This window comes from Cucumis sativus, chromosome 3 (assembly GCF_000004075.3).
Source record: "Cucumis sativus cultivar 9930 chromosome 3, Cucumber_9930_V3, whole genome shotgun sequence".
In the NCBI taxonomy this organism is placed as follows: domain Eukaryota; kingdom Viridiplantae; phylum Streptophyta; class Magnoliopsida; order Cucurbitales; family Cucurbitaceae; genus Cucumis; species Cucumis sativus.
In genome coordinates this window covers 27223460-27247018 of record NC_026657.2, presented here as the reverse complement: position 1 = coordinate 27247018, position 23559 = coordinate 27223460, and the positions used below count along the sequence as shown (strand labels likewise).

General features: G+C 34.6%; 3 protein-coding genes across 3 annotated transcripts; 2 read left to right on the top strand and 1 right to left on the bottom strand.

Moving 5' to 3' along the window:
- The first annotated feature begins 757 nt into the window (after positions 1 to 757).
- LOC101207436 lies at positions 758 to 4736 on the top strand. Its single transcript, XM_004148547.3, has 5 exons — positions 758 to 1712; positions 2686 to 3405; positions 3481 to 3627; positions 3719 to 4045; positions 4217 to 4736. The coding sequence occupies exons 2-5, from the start codon at positions 2695 to 2697 to the stop codon at positions 4502 to 4504; spliced, it is 1473 nt and encodes a 490-aa protein (XP_004148595.2). The 5' UTR covers positions 758 to 1712; positions 2686 to 2694; the 3' UTR covers positions 4505 to 4736.
- Positions 4737 to 8456: 3720 nt separating this feature from the next.
- On the top strand, positions 8457 to 20121 carry LOC101207191 (anamorsin homolog). Its single transcript, XM_011653451.2, has 8 exons — positions 8457 to 8663; positions 10677 to 10818; positions 11707 to 11870; positions 11963 to 12061; positions 18539 to 18695; positions 19284 to 19420; positions 19601 to 19675; positions 19841 to 20121. The coding sequence occupies exons 2-8, from the start codon at positions 10686 to 10688 to the stop codon at positions 19877 to 19879; spliced, it is 804 nt and encodes a 267-aa protein (XP_011651753.1). The 5' UTR covers positions 8457 to 8663; positions 10677 to 10685; the 3' UTR covers positions 19880 to 20121.
- Positions 20032 to 21887, bottom strand: LOC101202864 (large ribosomal RNA subunit accumulation protein YCED homolog 2, chloroplastic). The gene is made up of 7 exons (XM_031882705.1): positions 21534 to 21887; positions 21251 to 21421; positions 20846 to 20935; positions 20621 to 20710; positions 20476 to 20556; positions 20320 to 20365; positions 20032 to 20242 (listed from the first exon to the last, which is right to left on the bottom strand). The coding sequence occupies exons 1-7, from the start codon at positions 21669 to 21671 to the stop codon at positions 20166 to 20168; spliced, it is 693 nt and encodes a 230-aa protein (XP_031738565.1). The 5' UTR covers positions 21672 to 21887; the 3' UTR covers positions 20032 to 20165.
- Between the last annotated feature and the right edge of the window lie 1672 nt (positions 21888 to 23559).

Genomic DNA, 23559 nt, shown 5'->3' with positions numbered 1-23559 from the left:
TGGGTCGGCGGCAAAATAACACCAAATCTATCTAAAATAGATATAAACTAAGTTTTGATCAAAATATCTAAATTTGGTACGTTCGACGCTCTAAAATATTAACTAATCCAAACATGAATATCAACCAATGACATTTCATGTTTGGATTGGTTGATAGATTTGTAAGCTTTCAATCAAATTCTTTTGCAAGACGGTGTTGAGTTTTAATTGATTATGTTTATCGTTGCATGACTTTTGAAAATTTACATGCTATTTTCATAAATTACATTTTGTTGTTTATGGGTTTTTTTTTTCTTTTTCATTTACAAGAGGTGGAATGGTTTTACACATTTGTTGTACAAATACCTCACTATAACAAATAAAATAAGTATAGCAGTTCTTTCAGAAGTAATTCTTTTTTTGTTGAGTGATTTTGTAAATAGGGAAAGTCATTTAATTGTTTTAGAATCACAATTTACTTTGTTATTTTTTAAAGTATATAATTAAAATGAATTCGTGTTGAAAATATAAGGACTAAAATGAATGTTACAATATAGTTAAAATATAGTCACGTCATTAATACATTTTAGTCCAAAATTAGTCTAGTCATCATCCTAGTCAACTTTTTATCAAGTTACTAACAGTTTTATTATCTCAAGCACTAGAATTGAGCATTATTGAAATTCGAAAATAAAAAGCTTAGATTTTGAAATATGAACATCAAATAGTTAGTGATGCTTTAAAAGATTTCGTATATATGATGCTTTAAAAGATTTTGTATATATATATATATATATATATATGATTTGAACAATATGTTAGTTCATCAAATTTGTAAAGATGAAAGGTGTTGGCGCAAAAAATGCAAAATTTGACACAGTAAAAAATAAGATTAGGTCGGTTCATTGAAAGAGAAGAAAACCGGGTTGGTTAAACCAACGGTCGATTCGGCTTCAACCGACCACCGACCACCGATCGCCCCTCCAAATGCCTAAACAAACTTCAAATTATCCCCATCTCTCACTCTCTCCGCCGCTTCTTCTTCTTATTGCCGCCGGCTCCTCGTCAGTTCAGCTACTCCACTGTATTCTTTCTTCGTTAGGTGCTGCCACTGCCGTCTGACTTCCAAGCGTTCCGCCATCTTCTGATCATTAATTCCGTGACCTTTTTTTTATTATTATTTGAATTAGGGTTTATAAATTGCCACCCAAACGGACCTATTTTTGGATTGTTCCTGAACCATATCTGTAGTCGTTCGTTTCCCTCACTATTTTCTCTCTCAAAGTGTTACCTTTTCATTCCTCGCCCACCGCCTTGCTATTTCTCTTCGGCAGTATTTCATTATTTCTTTATATTTCAGCTTCTTCGTCTATGATTGATTTGTGGGATGATAGTTTGTTTCAATTCGCTTTATCGAACATAATCGGGAAATTGGGGGTGAAATGTAAAATTGCTCTTAAGTAATTTTCTTTCGTTCTTTTAACCTAAAACAAAAAAGAATAAAAAAAGAATAAAAAAATCCCCATTCGTTCCTTTCTTCTTCTCCTTGCACAAAGTGATTTTTTTTTTCTTGAACTTTCCCGCTTCCACTTTGATTTATTCTCCTCTACTCCTCCAGTGTCGTATTCATTGTAGTTTGAATACAGTTTCAGTGCCGTATTCATCCTCTTCAATTTTTTGTTGGGATATCGGAGCAGTCAAAACCTCCTTGCGGCTTTTTCATATCTCAATAGGTGATTTCCGCTGTATTTACTTTATTTTACCATTGTGAATATAAATTTATATAAATTTGTGATAGTTTTTTTTGTGTATTTCTTAACCTACTAGATCGAGCTTTTGTAAATTGAAACTAGAAACTAGGTAGCATTGGGTAGGATCAATTTTCAATTTTTTAGTAAAGGTGGGAGATGTGAAGTTGTAGTAGCATTGAGTAGGATCAATTTTTTAAGTAAAAGTGGAAGATGTGAAGTTGTAGTTTGGACTATATGTGAATCTTGTGTTCGCGCTTAGAAATTTCAATATCAATTTATCTTATAAACTTCTTTAGGAGATGTTGCACGGTAGAAAAACTTTGTTACAAGATTTTAGTATTTGAGTGATTGAGAAAGATTCTTTTCGATTCACTGGATGGAAAAGGATATATGATAATTCATATAGAGTTCCATAAGAAAATAGCTTTGGAAAATGCAACGTGGGAGTCATTCAAGATGTATATGTGTTAAGGGGTGTAAGCAATTTGATCTGGCACGTATCTCGCACGTATCTCGCACATTTTAAAATTTCACCGTGCATTTTGAAATCAAATTACTACCTCTCTTAAACCATTTGGAGTGTTTTTATGCATATTTAATAAACCTTTTATACACATGTTTTATCTTGCAAATTCCAAACTTTCACTATGGGTTTTGAAATTAAATTGTTACCCCTCCTTAAGTCATTTGGAGTGTTTTTATGTATGTTTAGTAAGTCTTTTAGGCCCTTATGTTTTATCTTGCACATATTCAAAACTTTCACTATGTATTTCGAGATCAAATTGCTACTCCTACTAAAGTCATTTTGAGTGTTTTTATGCAGTTAGGCCCTTATAATTTTATTCGAAATCAAATTGGTACCCCACCTAAAGTCAGGAGTGTTATGCAATTATGTTTTATCTCGCACACATCTCATATGACATAAAAACTTTAAGTTGTTTTTTTTCTTGTTCAGGCTTTAGTTATGACATCGATTGACGAGCCCATGTACAAGATTAAACCTTCCCATCATTTCCAGGCTCTAGTAAGTTGTTTGTCTCATTTAGAAAATACAATACGTAATATTAAAGCCAAACTCAACCCGAATCAGTTAGCCTTATTTAGGAAAACAAAGCTTGGCCACTTTTTGGATCTAAATATTGTCTTTAATGGGCCACTCATCCACTACTTATTGTTAAGGGAGGTGAAAGAGGAAGAGAAGGATCATATAAGTTTCTTGCTGGGAAGTGTTGTGTGTACTTTTGGTAGGAGGGAGTTTAACATCGTAACGGGTCTATGGGGTCCCGAAAAGGAGGACCCCGAAAAGGAGTCTATTCAACCTGTTGGGAATAGTAGATTGTTGGAGAAATTCTTCAAAGACAAAAAGTCTATTTATGTAAGAGAGTTAGAGGACACATTTTTGGAATATGGAGGTGATGACGATGATATGGTCAAATTAGCTTTGGTGTACTTTATAGAGTTATCATTATTAGGAAAAGATAGGAGAACCAAAGTGAACCGAAACTTTTTAAAGATTGCTGAAGACTGGAACACGTTTGACAATTATGATTGGGGCGAGATTGTTTTCAGACGTACACTTAATGCTTTAAAAAGAGCCTTGGACATGCAATATGTCAAGGGAAAGAAGGTCTTTAAGAAAAAATATACTATCTTGGGATTTCCACATGCATTACAGGTATGCTATTTCCTACTTTAAACTTGTGCATATATATATGACACTTGCTAAACTTGTTTGTCAAATGTGGAATAGGTTTGGGCATATGAGTCTATATCAACCATCATTGGATGTGGTGTAGAGAAAATAAACGATGATGTCATACCACGAATGCTGAGGTGGGTATGCCAACAATCATCGAAGTCTTATACTATACAGAGTCAGGTGTTTGACTCGCCAATGGTAAGCAGCAAACAATAATAACTAACTTGAAGATCGCATGATTTTGTGCCTTTTTGTTTGACCTAAATACATTTGTTTTTTCTCTTTCTAGTTGATAATTAAGGCAGTTATTGAGATGACACCTGAAGAAGAGCAGTTGAGAATTAGTTCAAGTGAACTTTTTGACAAACTCCACTCATCTAACATTGTTCATATGAAGAACGGTGGTTCAAAAAGAGGAAGAGAAGTTAGTAATGACGGAGGTGACTTAAAAAAAAGTAAGAAACAAAAGTTGAAATCTAAGATGAAAGAGGTTATTCGGAATCTCGAGGATCGAGTAACGGTTGTTGAAAGTCAAATTACAAGTCTAAAATCAGATATTGAAGAATTGAAAGGCATGATGTTCAACATATTGGAACACATTGGACTTAAAAAAAAGGTTAGAAATCAAAGTTTTGCTTTTAGAAACTGTTAATGCTCCTTTAATCTTTGTATCGAGTTTAGTTATTTGATAATTAGTAACTACTCGTATGTTAAGTTTCATGTTCTCACTGATCTTAATGTTTAGTTTCTATCATTATTCTGACTAATGCATTTTGAGCTTCCATAGGATAATGAAGGCGATCGCATGAGGTTTGAAGGCTCAGTAGATCATACACTACAAAATGAAGAAGTTGATGCCCAAGTCCAAGATGTTAACACAACCGGTACCCCTCCTTGGTTGAGGATACCAAAGAAGGATGACAACAATAATACGGTGAAGGTGGGTGACGAGCACCAAATGAATGCATTGGGCAATGAGGTTCATATTGAGTTAGAGAACTCCTCAGTACTTGTAAAGCTTTCTTCGAATCAATCACTTCAATTTGCCTTCAACATTCGGCCAGAGAATTTGTAGTGGACTTTAGCTTTTTCTTTGCAATCTTTGGTAGGAGCATCTCTGTTGTGGGATGTCAAACGATTTGTTGTTCATCTCAAATTGTTTTTTCTTTGTAATCTTTTTTAGGAGCATCTCTGTTGTGGGATGTCAAACAATTTATTGTTATTTCAACTGACTCCCATGTAAAAGTATCATCTTTTGAATCATGACTTATATGACCTATATAGCCAAAGTGGTTCTTATTATGTTATCACACAAACCAACTTGAACTTCACAATATAATTTTCATTCTCATCTAATGTATCCATTGCAATTGGAGGATGATGGTTTTAGTTATGAACTTGGTTGCTTCAGGTTATTGCTTTAATTGCTTCTAGGCTCGAATGAGACGTACAGGGAACCTCTATTGGATTTTCCACTGAGAATATAAAACTTCAAACCACAATCATTGTAACTCAAATAGTGGAACTTTATTTTTCATTTTTATCTCATATGCATCTTATCTTTATGTCGAACTCTATAGGGTCAACTTTTGCAAATCATAGAATCCAGCTTTTAAATCTTTGTGTGTTATTTATTTACTGACAATGATGCATTTTAACATGTCTCATTCATATTTTCTTCGTCCTTCATCCTATACAAACCCACTAAAATCCAAACATGTGACATTCTTAAACCACCTTAAACTTTTTATAAATTCCTACAAAAATTGATTTGAAGTTAGAAGCTGACATATCACATAAAAAATGTATGACTTATTTGTGAGATTAAAAAACAGTAGTAAAAAACTAAATAAAACATGCATAGTCGCACCCTAAATAAGTACATGACTAATTCAGCCTTGGATATTTAAAGTTTGAAAGTTGCAAGATGTTTGCAAGATTGTGAGATGCAAAAAACAATAACTAAAAGCACCCTAAATCACATAAGAACAAGTACATAATTCATTTGAGATTAAACATTTGAACTTAAGAAGTTGTTAGATGCCAGCGAGATGAAAAAATAATAACAAATAACTTGCTAATGCATTTGAAACAACTCTAAATCACCTTGAAACAATTAAAAATTATTTTATTGGAGGAGAAGATGTTCTTAAAAAAAACAAAAATTATCAATATTTTGATGTGAATTCAACGATAGAGCATTTGTATGTGTGCGAATAACAAATTACAAAAAGCAAGGCAAAAAATATTCTAGAGATTTTCACACTACACCTTAAAAACTAGCAAATTCATATCAAGTGAAATAATATTGAGTCAGAAAATTATATATAAATGGTAGTTCAACAAGTTAAGATGAAAATGAATTAAAGATGACATGAGAAAATTTCAATAGTTTGGAATATGGTATGAATGAATAAAAAAATGTGCAGATTCTGTGAAGAAGATGCTGTCAATTGTGCACTATATGGTAAAACGTCATGTTATATCATATCAAACGTGCACATCAATGTTGTTGCCTTCTAGATGAGTTATTTAAAGCATTTTGAATACTTTCTATTTTTTTAGTTTTTCATTTTGACCTAAATTTAGTATGCAATCTTATTTTAAGTTCTTAGGTCTTATTTTCCTTAATAGCATTTAAGTCTATTTGGATGACAATTGGGCTTCCACCCATGCATGTGTTTTCTTCAATCGACATTTAAGTGTTTTTGGATGATTGTTAGATTTCATTCCATGCATGACCATTTAACCTATAAAATGGCTTGTAATGCTCTTAAAAATGTACAATATCAATATTAAAAAATTTATGCTTATTCAATCATTTTGGTGTTAATTAAATTCACGACATTTTCCTTGTGAGTTTTTGCTAGGGGTGAAATCAGGTTGTGTTGAGAGATATTCTCAACCTAACTCATATTTTCGAGTTATTTAGGTGTCGCAACCTGAATAACCCGAATTTAGTTTTTAACCCAACCCGTAAATATATGGGTTGGGTTGAGTTGCGTTGTCGAGTTGTATAACTTTTTTTTAGTTTCTAATTTTATATATATATATATATAATATTAATATGGGTTGGGTTGGGTTGAACCAAATTTTTCAACCCTCCAACCTGAGAACCAATCCAACCAGAAAAAATAAAAAAAATTTAACCTTATAACATGGATTGGGTAGTCTCACTTATACACATTCAACCCATATTCTTGCCCCTTACTTTTTGCAATAATTTTAGTTATTTTAAGGACCCTTCCAATATTAAAAAAAAAACTTCTAACTTATTCAATCATATTTTCTACCCAACTCTTATCCTTCTTCCTCTTCATCCCATATCTTCTCTCTAACACTCATAAAAAGGTTGCTTGTTTTCTCTTTGGTATAAAATTGTATGGACGTACGAACTAAACAAGTCCCAAACAAAACTAAGGGGCCGTTTGGGGGAAGAATTGAGTTATGGAAGAGTTAAGTTTATGATAAAACTAGTGTTATGATAAAACTAGTTTTATGATAAAAGTTGTTAGGGAGAAGGGTTATGTGAGTAGCGTTATGATAAGATGTGTTTGAGGGAAGGGTTATGTGTGTAGTGTTATGAAATTTATTTTTTATACATTTTTTTAAAAAAATTCATATTCTAAATCCAACCAAAATTTTGTATATTTAATTTACTAAATTATTCTATTTTCGTAAAACAATTTTTAATAATTTCTTTAAATGTGACATCTATTTCCAACATTTTTTACGTTGTCGTCATGTGCAAATAATTTATTGATTTTTTAAAGAAATTTGTATTATAAATCTAATACACATATTTCTTTGACGTAATTGTTAGGTGCAAATAAATTATTAATTTGTTTTAAAAAAATTCATATTCTAACTTAAATACACAAATTTTGTATATTTAATTTATCTAATCGTTCTAGTTTTCGTAACACAATTTTCCTTAATTTATTTAAATACAATATGAACTTTTTTTTAAATAAGGAAGAAGAAAGAGGGAAAAAAAGATAGTACATTTTAGAAAAATATAGCATAATTTGGTAAAAAATTAGATTCAAAATTTAATTCAAATAAATCTTAAATCAAATCTCACCGTTAAATTGATTTTTTTTTAAAAAAAATTCTTATACATTTAAAGTTTAAATGCTTCCAAAAAAAATTTGTTATACATTTTTTAGGTTGTTTAAGAATTCTAAAGTTATTAAATCGTCTTATTTGATTTTGTTTTGATTTTTCTATAAGTTTAATAAAATTCATTTTTTAAAAATTTATTTAACTCAAATTTATCCGAAATAGTTTAGATACACATAGATTAGTTTAAAATAAAATATTTAAAAAGGTAAAAAAACAAATAAAAGACATAAAATAAAATAAAGTAAATATGAGTACTAAATGCATAAACTAATCACAATTAATATTTATTTTGTAAATAAAATAAATTAAAAAACAATTTTTTTTAAGATTATTAAATTAATTAAAAAACAAATGACATTTGACAAATAAAAGAGTAATTTTTTTAAAAAAAATGAAATGGTAAAACTGCGAGGAATTGGAAAGTAGTATTATGAGGAATTGAAAAGGTAGGATTACGGAGGGTTGAAAAAGTAGAATTATGGAGGGTTGAAAAAGTAGAATTATGGAGGGTTGAAGAGGGATTGAGAAGGAAGAGAGAGAGGGAAGATGGGTTATGGTAAATCTAAAACAAGGGTTATGATAACCCTCCCCCAAACAAGGGTTGGATTACCATAACCCTAACCCAATAGTGATAATTCTTCCTCCAAACGGCTCCTAAGTCTTAACCGACATGAAATTTCATTATAAAATCATATAAAAAAATTATTTTGCCACACCTATCATCTTCACTCTCTGCTAGTTTTGATAGGGAAAATTAAAAATTGAGCTTTATTGAAAGCTAACTAACAAAGTATTAAATTTCTGAAACATAGGACAAAATAGAAACTAAATCGAAAATGTATGGAATAAATATTTTACCCATTATCTTTTTATATCAATAAAAAGTATTTTTTAAAAATAAAACACACACCTCTTATCGTTCGTTAACCTAAACACTCTTCATTTTCCTCTAATCCTCTCCAATCTTCAACAGTAGGTCCCTCCTCTCCGATCGGACGACGCCGGCGACCGCCGCTCACCCTCTCCGATCAGAAGACGCCGGGGACTGCAACTCTGATCAGAGCAGCCTTCGCTTGTCCTCCGTTTTGGTTACTTTTCTCGGTTTAAAGGTTCCCCCTCCCCCCTTTTTTTCTCTTTTTCGTGTACTATTGTTTGAGGAATCTTTCAACTGGTTTGACAGAGAACAAACATGTATATGTTTTTTTTATTCATTACTTCATATTAACATGCAGTCCCAACGGAGATGTTAAATTTATATGAAACATGATTTAGGCTTGTGCTTTTGTGGTGCATTTTTTTATAAAATTTTATTTATTTAATGTGGAATTTGTACATTGTGAATTTTTTGGAATATTATCTATAATTTTTGGTATGATTTAATCAGATTTGAGAGATATGGTGCGCTCTTTCGTTCTTTGGAAAGGTGTATTTTAGTGTTTTTGTTTCGAGAACATTTTTTAATGAATTCGTTCTATTTTTTATACTAGATGGCATCTTCCTCATCATCTATCCTTATCAACAGTATTCAGTCATCTACGTTTTTACATTTTGTTTTCGATGAGAGTGAGATCTCTATTTAGGATTTTGTATTTGTATTGTAGTTTTGAACTTCTTCATGAACTCAACAACTAATGTACTTTTTATTTATGTTTGAAAGAAGTATTGCTATGTTCTAACATACGAGTAACTTATCTACAAGTATTATCGCATATATTATTTTAAAATATAAAAAAATTATAACGTGTCGTGTCCTACTTTTCTAGAAATTAGATGTATCGCCGTGATGGGTTGTGTGTCAGTGTCCGTGCTTCCTAAGAGTCATCTCTTCCAAGGGAGATCTCCAAAGCTAGGAAATCCTGTTGATGTATGGAGACTGAGAAATAAAACTGTAAAAACTTTGACAATCTCAAATAGAAGGAGAAGGCTGAAAGAAAGTAATACTTGTATCTATGAGTTTACATCTTCTTTCAACAAAAGAAATTGTGGTAATCCACTTTTCAATTTTCTTGTTTGTGTTGCTTTTGCAAATTTCTCAAGGTGGGTCTGAGACTATCCCTTTCTAGAATCCTTCCATACTTCTATACCGACTCCACATGTTTCTTGAAAGTGAATAGAATTAAGGATTAATGGGAAAGACAAGAAAACACTTAGCTACTTTGGGATAAAATAAATTAGGAGCAAAATGAGTAATGTTCTCTGGAAAGACCACACACCGGTTGAAGGCTTGAAGAATGTGGTTCCAGAAGTTCTTGGAGAAACTGCAAAACATGAAAAGATGATTTTGGTTATCTGTGTCATTCTTACAAAGGGATCACCTGTAGGGAGAAAGCGATCCTTGATGGGACACAACGCTGTAGCTTGTCAAAGGCGAGGACAGCCTTATGAGCAAGCTCCCAAAGGAAAATTTTCAATACCAAAGCCCAACACTTCGATGTCTTTCTTGACCACGTGTTCAATATTGCCATCTCTTGGTGTAACTATCTATGCATTTCAGTTTTTATAGTTTTGATTCAATATTGACCAATTGGAGATCTCTTTTGTAATCCTTTGGTTCAGGGCCTCTTTCCCCTCCTTTTTGTAATTTCACACATCAATGAAATTCTCTTATAAAAAAAATTAGGAGTAAAATCATATTTTTTTAGAACACAAACTGCATAGCATTTTATTATTGAATTGATGAACAAAATTCAGACAAACTAATTGTTTACACTTGACCTCATTTTTCCCTCTCAAAAAACATCATGGAAAAAATAGAACAAACACAAATTCAATTACATGAGGCAAACCACAGTTTGAGAATGATTGAGCAAAATCATAGTAGAGAATGGTTGAGCATTTTCTTGGTCTTGCAACATAGAGAGAGCATAAATAGGTCTTTTTTCACTGACAAATTACAAGTTCTTAGAGTTTTTCAATTTAGTATATTCACTGAAATTATTTTTTTATTGTTGCTGTTCTTTCTGGCAGTATAATCTATTGATGTTTCCGATAAAGCTCGCTTTCTAATTGTTTTCTGTTCCTTGTTTCTGCTGCAAAGTAATGGGATTCACCATTCATTCATGTCTTAATTTGACCCACCTATTCCTGTATGTGAATTGAAGTGCATAACTTTGTTATTGTAGGATACCACTATGAAGAGTGTGCTGACAATTACAGATGACACTGTTCTGGCTACCAGCATCGTTGTTAATGTTTTACAAGATCTTGGGAATGAATATGTTGGAAATTGTGATTCACAAATAATCACTCAAGCCTTTTCTCTCAGTAAGTTTTTTATGACTTCTCAGGGCCTGTTCTATTCAACACTGCAATCAACTCTTTGATATCTAGTTCAACGGACTTGTGCATTTTGTCTTTCATTTCGAAAGCTGAAGGTGTAAATTGGTGTCACAGAGTAAGCCTCGAGGTGGTTTGAGGCGTAAGCCTCAAATAGTGACTTCAAAACATTTTACAAATCCTAGATTGGTTTGACAATGTATTGCTTAACATGATAGTCATATCTCATATGAGAGTTTGGAAAAAGAAAAAAAATTCACCCCGGCAATTTTCACATAACCAAAAATTCTTAATGGGTATCTTTGTATTATCATTAATAGGACAGATTTGTACTATAAATTTTTGCCTTCGATGTTTTTGAAGTCACGGAATAATTCGTCACAACTCAAACTTAAATAATTTTTTAGAATTAAGCAAATGACTATTATTTTTCTAATTATTAGATGAGGCATAGAGATTTTAATTCTCGGGGAATTTTCGCAAAGGAGTAAGCATTTTATGGTTCAAGAAAGCCACAAGTCTCAGTTTGAGTCCTGCATCAAGGTGTCAGCCTCACTAGATGTTCAAAACATCAAGAATAGCTGAATATAAATGTCAGTTGTCAGTGTCCTCAGAGCCAAGATTTCTTGGCCCGTTTATTAGAGCTTGCATGCAGACCAGTGGCTTTTCAATGTTATCTGCAGCATCTTTTCCCTGTTAATGCCAGCTTTTCATTTTATTTTGTTAGTTTTGCCGACATGGGATGATGATTAACTCTTAATTTCCCTCCTCATCTCCTCCTCCTTATGTGTTTTTTGGCATTGTGCATATGCGGAGTTGATAGGCTCTTATTGTGATATAATTTTTGTTATTGATAGTTGTTGTTTTATGATATAGATAAGCTGCCACTTGGAGCATCATCCATGGATGTTATCATTTCTATTTGTAGATCTGATTTTCCAAGTGATCAGTTGTGCGAGGAGATCTTAAGAGTTTTGCAGCCTGATGGGATAATCCTTATTCATAAGACTCCACAGTCTGTTGCATTTGAGAAAGATGAGGTAATTACTGAATAGCTTGTAGTTTTTTATATTTCGAGTATTGATACAGGTATAGATATTGTAATAACTTTTTGTAATTTTATTTTTTGCAGCCCACTGTCATGGTCAGAAGATTACTTTTGGCAGGATTTCTTGAAGCTCAAGTAATAGAAAAGAAATTAGTTTCTTCGTCTGATGTAGAAAGCTTCGTGGTAAGATTCAGATATCATCTAGTTTAGATTCTTTTGACAGCCTCCCCTCCACCCCAGCAACCGAAGAAATCAATACCCTACATTTTAGTAATATTGAAATTAAAAAATTTCTGGTACTTTATGACCAAAGACTGTGTTTAATGTTACTTTCATCAACTTCCTTACGTAAGATGATTGAAAGACATCTTATCTCCATGATCTGCCATTTGGTTTTACCAAATTCATTGTTTTTTTTATAAGAGACAAGTATATTCATATAACAAAACAGAACAGCCTAAGGGCGAGGGACAAGAGGGCCCTCCCCGGAATAAGCTAGGGAACTAAGAAATGATGGCCTTCCAATTGTTGAAAATCATAGAAAGGCTATAATTACAAAAGTGTTTGGTGTAATTTGTACTCCACCAAGAAGCTGTGTGTTGAACCACAGTCCAAAAAGAATCAAAAGAATTAAATCTATCTTCAAAAATTCTGCTATTCCTTTCTTTCTAAATGCACCACAAAAGGGAGCGAGTCGCACATTTCCATAAGATGTTTCCTTTTGGGCTATAACCTCTAATATTGAGACCTTCAATCATCCAGCTATCAATCTTACTAGGAAGACAAAGCTCCAAGTCAAAAATACCAAACAGAGTGTTCCAAGTTTTTTTTGTAAAGAGACAATGTAGAAATAGATGATCCAAGGTTTCCTCATCTTTAGAGCAAAGACAACACATCGAGGGGCTAAGCAATGTGTTCTGAACTTTTTTTTTGTAGCTTCTCATGGGTGTTGAGGCTTCTGTAAGCAAGCGACCATAAGAAAAACTTCACCTTCTTCGGAATTTTATTCTTCCAAATATGACGAATCAAAGGAACAGCAATGGAGGGGGATCTCTTAGTTAAATTAAGAAAAGTAGACTTCGTAGTGAAGTTGCCATTCATGTTAGGAATCCATTTAAGACTATCATTCCTTTCAGTGGGGGCCCAAGAATGAAGAATTTCTAAAGCTGAGGTTGCATTGGCGATCTCGTTATCGAGCATATTTCTTCTAAGGTCCAAATTCCAAGAATGAGTAGCAGTACACCAGCATTCAGCCACATAAACGTCCTTATTCAGCGCCAAAGAGAATAAGTTAGGGAATTTTTCTGCAAGTGTTTCCGCGACACACCATTTATCCTTCCAAAATCTGATTTTTGTTCCTTCTCCCAAAATAAAAGCAGAAAAATTAAAGAATATCTCCTTATGCTTTAAAATACCAGCCCATAATTTGTAAGATTTTCCCCTGTTTGGATCTTTGGTAGACCACTCATTCTCCTCTAGACCATAGATGGCCACAATTAAACGCCTCCATAATGAAGTTTCTTCCTTACTAAACCTCCAAAACCATTTAGTGAGAAGAACAATATTCTTTTGCCTGAAAGAGCCAATCCCAAGACCACCATAACAAGTTGGGGTGGAAGTGCAGTCCCATTTGACGTGGTGAGCAATTGGATTCGTAGACCCTCCTGTCCAAACAACCAACTGGAGCTTGAGCAAGGGAGAAAAGATAACAAGGGAGGCTATTGAGAACTGATTGCACCAGAGTTAGTCTACCCCCTTTGGAAAGGGATACATTCCTCCACCTATCAAATTTATATCTAAATCACTCTTCAAGAGTGTTCCACATCTCTTTTCTATTATGACCCCCTCCAATAGAAAAGCTCAAATATTTAAAGGGAAGACTATCAACCGAGCATCCCGTGGATTCACTAAAAGGAGCTAAGTCATCATTGCTAAGGTTAATACCGATCAGGGAGGTTTTAGCTCTATTAAGGGAAAGACCGGCTCCCATAAGGAAGAGATTAATCACTTTCCACCAATTCTCCAGATTTCCATCCTCCCAGGAAGAAAAAAGAAGCGTGTCGTCTGCATATTGAAGATGGGTTAAATCCTCTGACAGGTTCTCAAAATGAAAGCCTTTTAAACTCCTTTTCTCATTACAGTAGTGAATAAGGCAGCTTAGAGCATCTCCCACTATCGTAAAAAGAAAAGGGGCAAGAGGATCACCTTGACGAATGCCCCTTTTAGCAATAATCTTTCCTCTAGGCCTACTGTTGACAATGATGGAAAAATTAGTTGTCGACAAGCATCCCCAAATCCACTTCCTCCATCTCTTACCAAAGCCTTTAAGTTTCATGGCCATATCAAGAAAAGACCAATCCACCTTATCATAAGCTTTCTCCAGATCGAGTTTCAAAAGCACGCCTTTTTTGCCTCTTAAAGACCATTCGTCAACAGCCTCGGAAGCAGTTAGAATAGCATCAAGGATTTGCCTTCCCTCCCCAAAAGCCATTTGAGAGTCATTAATTATCGAAGGAAGAACTTTTTTAAGCCTTGAAGCAAGCACCTTGGAGATAACTTTATACAAGGAGGTAATCAAGCTAATTGGTCTGAAGTCACTGACACGACCCGCCTCTTTCTTTTTGGGGATGAGGCAAATATAAGTCTCGTTACATCTTCTATTAATAACTCCGTTTTTAAAAAAATCTTGGAACACCCTTACGAGGTCGGACTTCAGAATGTTCCATGACTTTTTATAAAACTCTCCAGTCATGCCATCAGGGCCAGGGGACTTGAGACAACCTAACTTAAAGACAGCTTCTCTAATTTCTTTTTTGGTAAAGGGAGCCTCAAGTAAATTCGAATCCTGTAAGCTAAGGCCTCTCCAATTAAGATCGTCACAAATAAACGGCGAGGAGATCCTTGTGCCATATAAAATTGAAAAAAGTTGAGGATCTCATCCACAATTTCTTTCTCTGTGACAAGAGTCTTCCCTTCGATACTAACCAAGGAAGAAATAATACTTTTACTTTTACGAGCCAAAACTCATCTTTGGAAGAAGCTTGAGTTCTCCTCCCCCTCTCTAAGCCAGTGAAGCTTCGACTTCTGAATCCACAACTTCTGCTCTTTCACAATCAAATCAAGCAGAGCCCCTCTACAATTTTCCCTTTCCTTCACATTTTCCTCGTTGAGGCAGCTTGACTCTTCAAGTGAGTCAAAAGAGTTAATCTTATCAATCAGCACCTGTTTTTGGGAGAAAATGTTACCAAAAGTTTCCTTGTTCCAACTCTTTAGGATGGCTTTCAGTCCTTTTAACTTTTCCATGAAAGAGAATATAGGCCAGCCATCAACATCCAAACTGCCCCACCAGTTCTCAACATTTTTTAAGAAAAGATGATGATCCAGCCAAGCATTTTCAAATCTAAAGGGTGTGGGACCCCAGGAATGAGCCCCCATTTTTAAAAGAATCGGAAAGTGATCCGATGTGGTACGAGGAAGTCTTTCCACACTTACTTCTCTAAAGAACTCCATCCAAGGCTTGGATAGAAGGAATCTATCGAGCTTTGAAGCAGCAGGCCTAATCCCTGATCGGGACCAAGAGAACCTACCATTTCGGAAGGGAATATCCACCAGATCCAAGTCCTCAATCAGGCTGTTAAAGCGAAGCATACTTCTAGTCGGACGAGTGCCAGAGCTCTTCTCATTTAACCATCTGACTACATTGAAGTCACCCTCTACACACCAGTTATCGTTGCACAAGCCATATAAGCTAGAAAGCTCCATCCAGAATTGGTCTCTAAGTCTATAAGAAGAGGGGTCGTAAACACCTGTTATCCATCCACAGAAACCAGCATTAAGTTTACAATGAATAGAAACAGAGAACTTCCCTTGAATTGAGTCATCCACCGTGATTGAGTCCTCTTTCCACAAGATAAGAATACCACCCGACGAACCATAAGCCTCTAAGGAAGCCCAGCCAACAAGCCGACTACTCAAAACAGACTTCACCAACTGTCGATCGACAATGCTTACTTTAGTTTCTTGTAGAATTACCACATCAGGATTGAATTTCACAAGCAGCTCTTTCACAACCGCTCTTTTGGGGCGAGCATTAATACCCCTTACATTCCAAGAGATAATTAACATGGATCACCCTCGAAGCCCGGATTATTATTATCTTTTGCCGCTTGGGCTTCCCTTTCCCAGCTACCTAGCAGTGCTTTAACTTCTTTGGTAAGCTTTTTGTTGTTGTTCAAGGAGGCCCCACCCTTCCTATGTTGTTTCCCTTTTCTAGTTACAGCCCGAATGCATAAATCATATTCAAGTAGAGCAGCTACCACCTCCTTACTCAATGGAAAAGGATTCTGTATAGAGGCTGCTGGTTCTAACTCGGTTACGCTTTCAATTTCATATAACTCTTCATTGGATAGAGGAAACTCGCTGGTATCCTCAACAGCTATTAGCTGGAGACCCTCTTCCCTACCTCTTTCCGTGGTGCTTACCTCGTGGAAGAGTCTTTGGACGTCGGAGGAAAAATCCGAGATGTGCTGCACGTCTTCAGCTTCAAGAGGAGCAAATTTGTTTTCAGAGATGAGGCTGCCTGAGCTAGAAATAGAAACGTCCGAAGTTGGATCTATTTCTCCATGAATGCGGTCTGATATGGACGTTGAAGTTGAAGAGCCTCCAGGTTGGTTTGTGGAGCAAATCACACTGTTTTTAAAGAAAGGTCGAATTTCTTCCTTTTCTGCGAACTTAATTTTGGTGGGCTTGGGTAATTTTAGTAAAAGGGGTTGGTTGGCACGGGTAGCTTGGGAATTTTCTCTAATAAAAAGCCCAGTTTGCTTTTTAATGTTGGTGGGCTTTTGAGTAAATACTTCATCCACTGCTATACCTTTCCCTTTTAAATCAGGGAAGCCCACATCCGTAGTGAGTCCCATTTCATTGGTCAAGCCCAATTTATTAGTCAAATCCATTAGGGTTTGCTTGGGCGGTAAATTTGAATTAGTTCCTCTAATGTCTCCGTCAGTTTGCAGAGAAGGACAGATATTTTCAGCTTCTTCTGTCGCCATACTCACCATCTCAGAGTTCTGAAAAGCGAAAACTGCCAACCTTGAGTTCGGCCTCTCCACACGCCAAATATCAATCGGGTTTGGATCCGGGCCGCCCGAACCTTTGAAAAAATTCTCAGCTTGTTCCGGCGAGAAGGATCCATAGATTCCGACAACTTTATCAATAAGAAGATTGGGATCTTGGAAGGAAGCCACCTGCACAAGATAAGAATCGGATCCTTCTATCAGCTCAAAATCTGTCGGAATGAAGCCGCAATAATTCCCTCTAACTTTGATATTCACTTCCAAGCAGTTAATGAGGCTCGAATTTTCTTCCGCAAACTCAATGAAGCCTCCAAGCTTATCACCAACCCTCTTAAACACCTCCTCGTTCCATAGATGCAGGGGAAAATTTCTTAGTTTAATCCATCCTCCATAAGATGGAACAAGCGACATTCTCCCATGTTTTTTTGGATCCCACATTTCCATTTTCAAGGTTAAAGGGCCATAGGTAGCCCAGCCCTTGTTCATCGTGAGAAGTCTAGCTATCGTCTGATCAGGGCATTTGAGCAAAGCTTTGTCAGCGTGGAACGGATTGATAATAAAGGTTTTTTGTGTTTGAGTCTGAAGGACATCCAAAATCCTCTGCCAGTCATCGTGGAAATCGCGCTTAGTGACCACCGGTGTATCCTCCCAGCAAATCTTTCTAACTCTTTTTTCTCCTTTGCTTCTGCCTTCCTCTTGACTGAGAATTACACTTGGATGCTTTCCATGGTTAGAGATTCGCAAAGGATGACGAAGCTGATAATGAGTTTCCGGTCTGATTCCAAAAGAAGGCTTATGGGTTAATTTCTTCTCAGAATGAAAGGCCCTAGAGTTGACTTCAGCATTCAAAAAGTCGAGCAATAAGCACCTAAAACTTTCCCAGCCTTTTAAATCAACACCAGCTGGGACCACTATGTTTCCTTTTTTCCCCGACTTCAGCACCTTCGAAATCTCCAAAAAGCTTCCTCTCTTGTTTGTCGTTTTTTGAATCCAGGTGAACCCTCCATTACAGAATGTCTTTCTAAAAAAATTTTGGGACTTCGGGGTCTGTAGAACTTCCTCCAAGGAGTCAACCAGCCAAACAAAAAGAGTTTCCTCTCCTAAAAGGGTATAAGACTTGTTCAAATGAGCTTCAGTTAGGCGAATCACCCTTCCTCTGCTGTTCGAATCAAACTCACAAGAGAAGACTTTGTTTTCGATTTTTATCGAAGTCCGTTTTGATGTCCCCATAGTCGTTCAGTGGAGAGATGATCGGAGAGGGTAGAACCAGTAGGGGATGGAGAGAGAAGCGGAGGAAGTAGGTAGAGCAGTGAGGACGGGAGGTTGCAGGGAAAGGAATAGTCGGAGGCCATCAACACGAAGGACGGCGGCAAGGGAGCTCTCTCTCTCTCTCTCTCTCTCATTCTTTTTATTAAATCTAATTATGACTGTTTATTTTTTTATGTGATTTCTCAGTTGGACCGAGTGTTTGCATCTGTTTTCTAATTGTGCAACTTTCACTTTCATCTGTTCTCCCAAATTCATTGTTTATTTCTGTTTTGACTTCTTGTAACATTTTATAATCGTTGTGTTCCTTTTTTGTACATAGATAAGAGCCAAAAGACCTTCTTGGAAAATTGGCTCCTCTTTTGCTATTAAGAAGCCTGCAAAAATTCTACCAAAGATTCAGCTTGATGATGATTCTGATTTGATCGATGAAGATAGTTTATTGACTGCGGAGGATTTGAAGAAACCTCAGCTACCAGGTAAACAATGAAAGGCTTGACATATATTATATATTAAATTTGGGTAAGTTCAAGGTTATTTGCTTAACTTTCAGGTCTGTCAATTCGATCATTGAACTCTTAAAAATATCTCGTAGGTCTGTGCTTTCATTTTGTGCCAATAGGTCCTTGAACTTTAAAAATCACCTAACAGATTTTTAAACTTTTTATTTTGTCCATAAAGTTCCATTATCTCATAGATCTTAAACTTCAACTTTATTTCCCCAATAGGATCTCCAATTTTAGTTTTGTATCAAATAGGTCCTAGACATATTTTTTCTTAAAAAATCACATATGTTTAAATTGTAACTTTAGAGTTGTACTAAACATAAAACTCATTTTTTAACCTAAAAGATCAATCATCTATTAGTTTTAAATTTTTCTTTTTAATATATTAGAGATTTATTACATATAAAATTGGAAATATTAGAAACTTTATTAGACACAAGATTGAAATTTCAGACTTTTGCATCTAATAGACACTTTGAAAGTAGAGATTAAACTAGTAATTTAACTGTGATTTTATTTAGTGGGTATTGATTACGGTGTATTATTTAATTTGTTGCACAGTTGGTGATTGTGAAGTTAGCAGCACAAGGAAAGCTTGCAAGAACTGCACTTGTGGTAGGGCCGAAGCAGAGGAGAAAGTAGAGAAACTGGGATTGACTTCAGATTTGTTGGAAAATCCTCAATCTGCATGTGGCAACGTAAGAAAAAAATAAATGGAATCATAGTTATCATCGAGTGCAGTTTTTTGTTTATGGATAGTCTTTTGCTTTATGATTTATGAAATGGCATCAAGTGTTGGTTATCCTTGTGTTTTTATGGACATTCTTCCATGAATGATGTACCTCTGTTCTGCATGTTAACGTTAATACAACTTGCAGTGTGGACTGGGAGATGCTTTTCGGTGCAGTACGTGCCCATACAAGGGTCTACCAGCATTTAAACTTGGGGAGAAGGTAGGCAGAATCTTTATGATTATCTTCCCATTTTGATATAGTTTTGAGGATAATGTATCACAGAGTGGGAGGATTTGAACTTCCAGCCTCTGGAGTTGATATGCCTTGGCAATTGCTTAACTACTAAGTTTCCTTCCTTTTTTTCCTTTTCTTTTCTGCATGCAGGTGTCACTATCTGGAAATTTCCTTGCTGCCGATATATGAATTTTTTATTTGGGGGGTGGGGGTGGAGGATTGATATACTACGGGATGTATTTTTGAACTTATGTTGAATGGTTTGGTCAAATGGATAATTGCTTATTAGTCTTCTACTACTTGAAGGAGAAATATAAGTGATCAGGCAAAACCAGTTTCAGTTGCAGGTGTGAACCACTTTTCCATTATGATATTGACTTAGAAACTAGTAAACAATTTAATTTTACCGATGGGCAGTCATGTTTTTGGAAGCCTAGATGAGCAACCATCAATATATATACATATTGCTCGTTATCTATGAATTAGATTTTCTAAGCTCCAAAAGCCTGGACCACCTCTTGTCTATAGATGCAGCGTTCTGTGCACCAATATCTGCAATGAACATTTCTCAATTAGTCCCAATGTTAATTGCAAGTGGAATCTTGAGTCAGTGACACTTGACCACTTACATTGCACTGTGGGTTGAGATTTCTCACACATCTCTGAGCAAGTGTCCTGGAAGAGGTAGGCTATTTTGTTAACTTCTTCCAATTGAATCTTGGCAGTATTTTTAGATTAATAGTTATTGATAAGTAGGCTAATTATGTTTGCATTCAACTTCTCACCTTGGTTGAGGTGGTAAGCCTAATTGTGTCACGTACCAATGAATCTAGATCGGCTTCAAGTCCGGGTTTAACATAGATTACCTGTTTAATTGAAGATGGTTGTCATACTTCTAAGTAGTTGAAGTGAAGAAATGCAAAAACTTACCGAAGGATCGTCGCCTCCAATATCTGGAAGATGAATTTCCCTATTGGCTCTGTTTGATGACAGAACCAGTACATTAAAATTTGCATTGATCTGTTTGATTAAGATAATTGTGTTAGAACATTGGTTGGAGTGTTATAAATTGAAACTTCATGGATAGATATGATACGGATGACTAAGAATCAGCCATACGTGATTCTATCGTTTTTTTATTATTTAAACAGTGACCTCTCTGCAGTATGGCGAAGAACAGGCACAACACTTTCGAGTGAATGATGTGTTGATCCTTCCATCCACAGTGAACCCGAAACTTGCATGCTGGTAAAAACAAAGGGAAACTGTTAGTGATATAGTTACCGAATAGAGCATTTTGTGTAGAATTGCTCTCATTTTGTGCTGTTTGAATTCTTTAAATTGCTTAAAAAGTGATTGTTCGATGTCTATTCTCTTGGAGCTGAGAAACGGATTCTTCAGCAGGCTCCTCCACAAAAAATAATGAAAAAGAAAAAGAAACAAGTTTCATTCTTTCGATTCTAAATCCATCGTTAGATGTTGTTGGAGTTAGATTCAAGGTGCGTTCATTAATGTTATACATAAAATAGAGTTTTGGAGAGAGAAAAGTATTGAAATTACCTTCTCAATACAGAGGTTGATGAAGACATGTGCATTTTTGTTTTCATCTTCTACCAAGTCTTCTAAGTTGAGGTCTCGCAGGGAAAGCAGGTAATCACAGGTCCATTTCCCTTGCCATCTGCTTCCAGCTGTTGATATTGTAATTAGACGCCTTGTTGTTTTGTTGCTTCTCTTCATTTAAAGAAGAAAAAGAGAAAATCATTAGATGGAAGAGAAATGTATGAATGGAAGAGGGAATGTCTGCAGAAATCTGAAAGATGACAAGTAGGAGATTGTGTTTTACCAAGGAGATGTCATTTCTCTTTGAAGAAGCTTTGATTTTGAATGTTTGAGTTGAAGGTTTAGGTGCAGCTTTGTTGAATGAACTTGAAATGGAGTTGATATTTCTTGCTGTTGTAACAAGGTGCCCAGCTTCTGCCATTTCTTTGTCTCTTCACTCTTTGTGAGAGACGACAATACGTGGAATAAAGCAAGTAATTGGAATTGGAACCTTATCTATACAAAATGTGAGGCCCCAATTTCTCTTCGGAAACATATCTTTATTTGGATGTAAGTTAGCTACCGTCCTCTTTACTTGTGCTACAACTCTCATAGTTTTGCATTTATACACGTCTCCCTCCTTCTGGGACTTGCTTCATAGCATTTCTTTCTTCTTTATTTTATTTTTGAAAGGAACAATGTTTCCCCCTTTACTGCATGGGGTTGAAAATCGAGAAAGATTTGGAGATTTTCGTGTGTTTTTCTTTGTTTCCCCCTTACGAGTCATTGGAGGTTTGCCAACGTGAGTATTTAGATGTTTTAAACGGTAGAATTAGAGGTTTGAATTCCTTACATTCCTTACCTTCATATTCGTAAAAACTAAAGAAAATGACATGTATCATTTAGTTAGCTTTCAGAGTTATACTATTGAAACATTCTCTTAATTTGGGAAAGCTATGGGTTTGGAGCTTCCAACTTGTAAAATGACAAGTTAAAAATGTGGTTTAAAAAGACTTACATAAGTTTTTTTAACTTAACAAAACTTTATTAAATCCAAGATTTTCGAGGTTAATTATTAGAACTTTTTATAAAAATGATAGCTTTTGAAAATATTTAATAAAATATAACAATTTATTTGTAGTAGATCAAGATAGATGGACACAAATAGTATAGTAGTCTATTTTGGTCTATATAGATAGTTATGTTTTGCTATATTTGAAAAATAATCTTTTCATAATTATTTGGTGTTTTGTTTTTTACTTTTTAAATTTAAACTTAAAAAAAAGTAAAAATAAGTAAATCTTAGAAAGTAGGGAGAGTACGTCAAAAAGAGGCATCAGAATAATTCGTACTTAAGACAGAGAGACTAAGAGCAAAGTTTCTTACAACTGAAAAATGTTCATTTTGGCAATTAAACGCCTAACAAAAGCATTTGAAAAATTAGGTTCATAGATTAATTTGTCATCCAACCCAATTTAAAAAAGGATTGAAAAAACTAGAAAATACTCGTAGTAATTTACTCATTGGTATGTGATTAGTATTCATATTCTTTTTTCAATTTTAGCGGGTGATTGTTACTTGATTACCTTCTAATTGTCTTTTGATAATTTTTTTATAATATTAAATTGTTATTTGATAATGATTGTTATCTGATTGCTATATCGTATATTTATGTGTTACATGATGAAACTTGATTGTTATATGATACTAATTATTATTTTATTACTTCTAATACTTACTTTAATTAACTGTAAATTTGATTTGACAGTAATTGTCATGCCATCTAATATCATATAAATTAGTTATCATTCATATGATAATCAGAAATCATATATCAATTTAACCACATTTCATCCTTGATGCCTAAACAATTCATTTGTGCTTCTGATTCCCATTTTAATTTACAAAATAATTTGCTAAAATTAGGAACATTATTTTTTTTTGTCACAATAATTTTAGGTACTGCTTGATTATTTTCCATTTTATCTTCCTATTTTAACACATCTAATTCTAATTATCATTTAATTACCTTTCATTTTTAACACATGGGTTGATCGTTATACTATCATATATTTAATAGTATATTTAATTGTTATCAATTATCATTATTAAATAATTGTTGTCTTATTACTATTTAATATTAATTCTTAAATGATAATAAATGCTATTTAATATGACAAAATTGTTTCTTTTAAGACAAGTGAAAAACATTAAAAATGATAATAATAATTATTATAATAAAATAGAGTGTTTGGTTTGATTTGGCACACCTATTATTATTGTTTAAAAGCACGATTTTCTTACGTATATATACAAACACTATTTAGTAC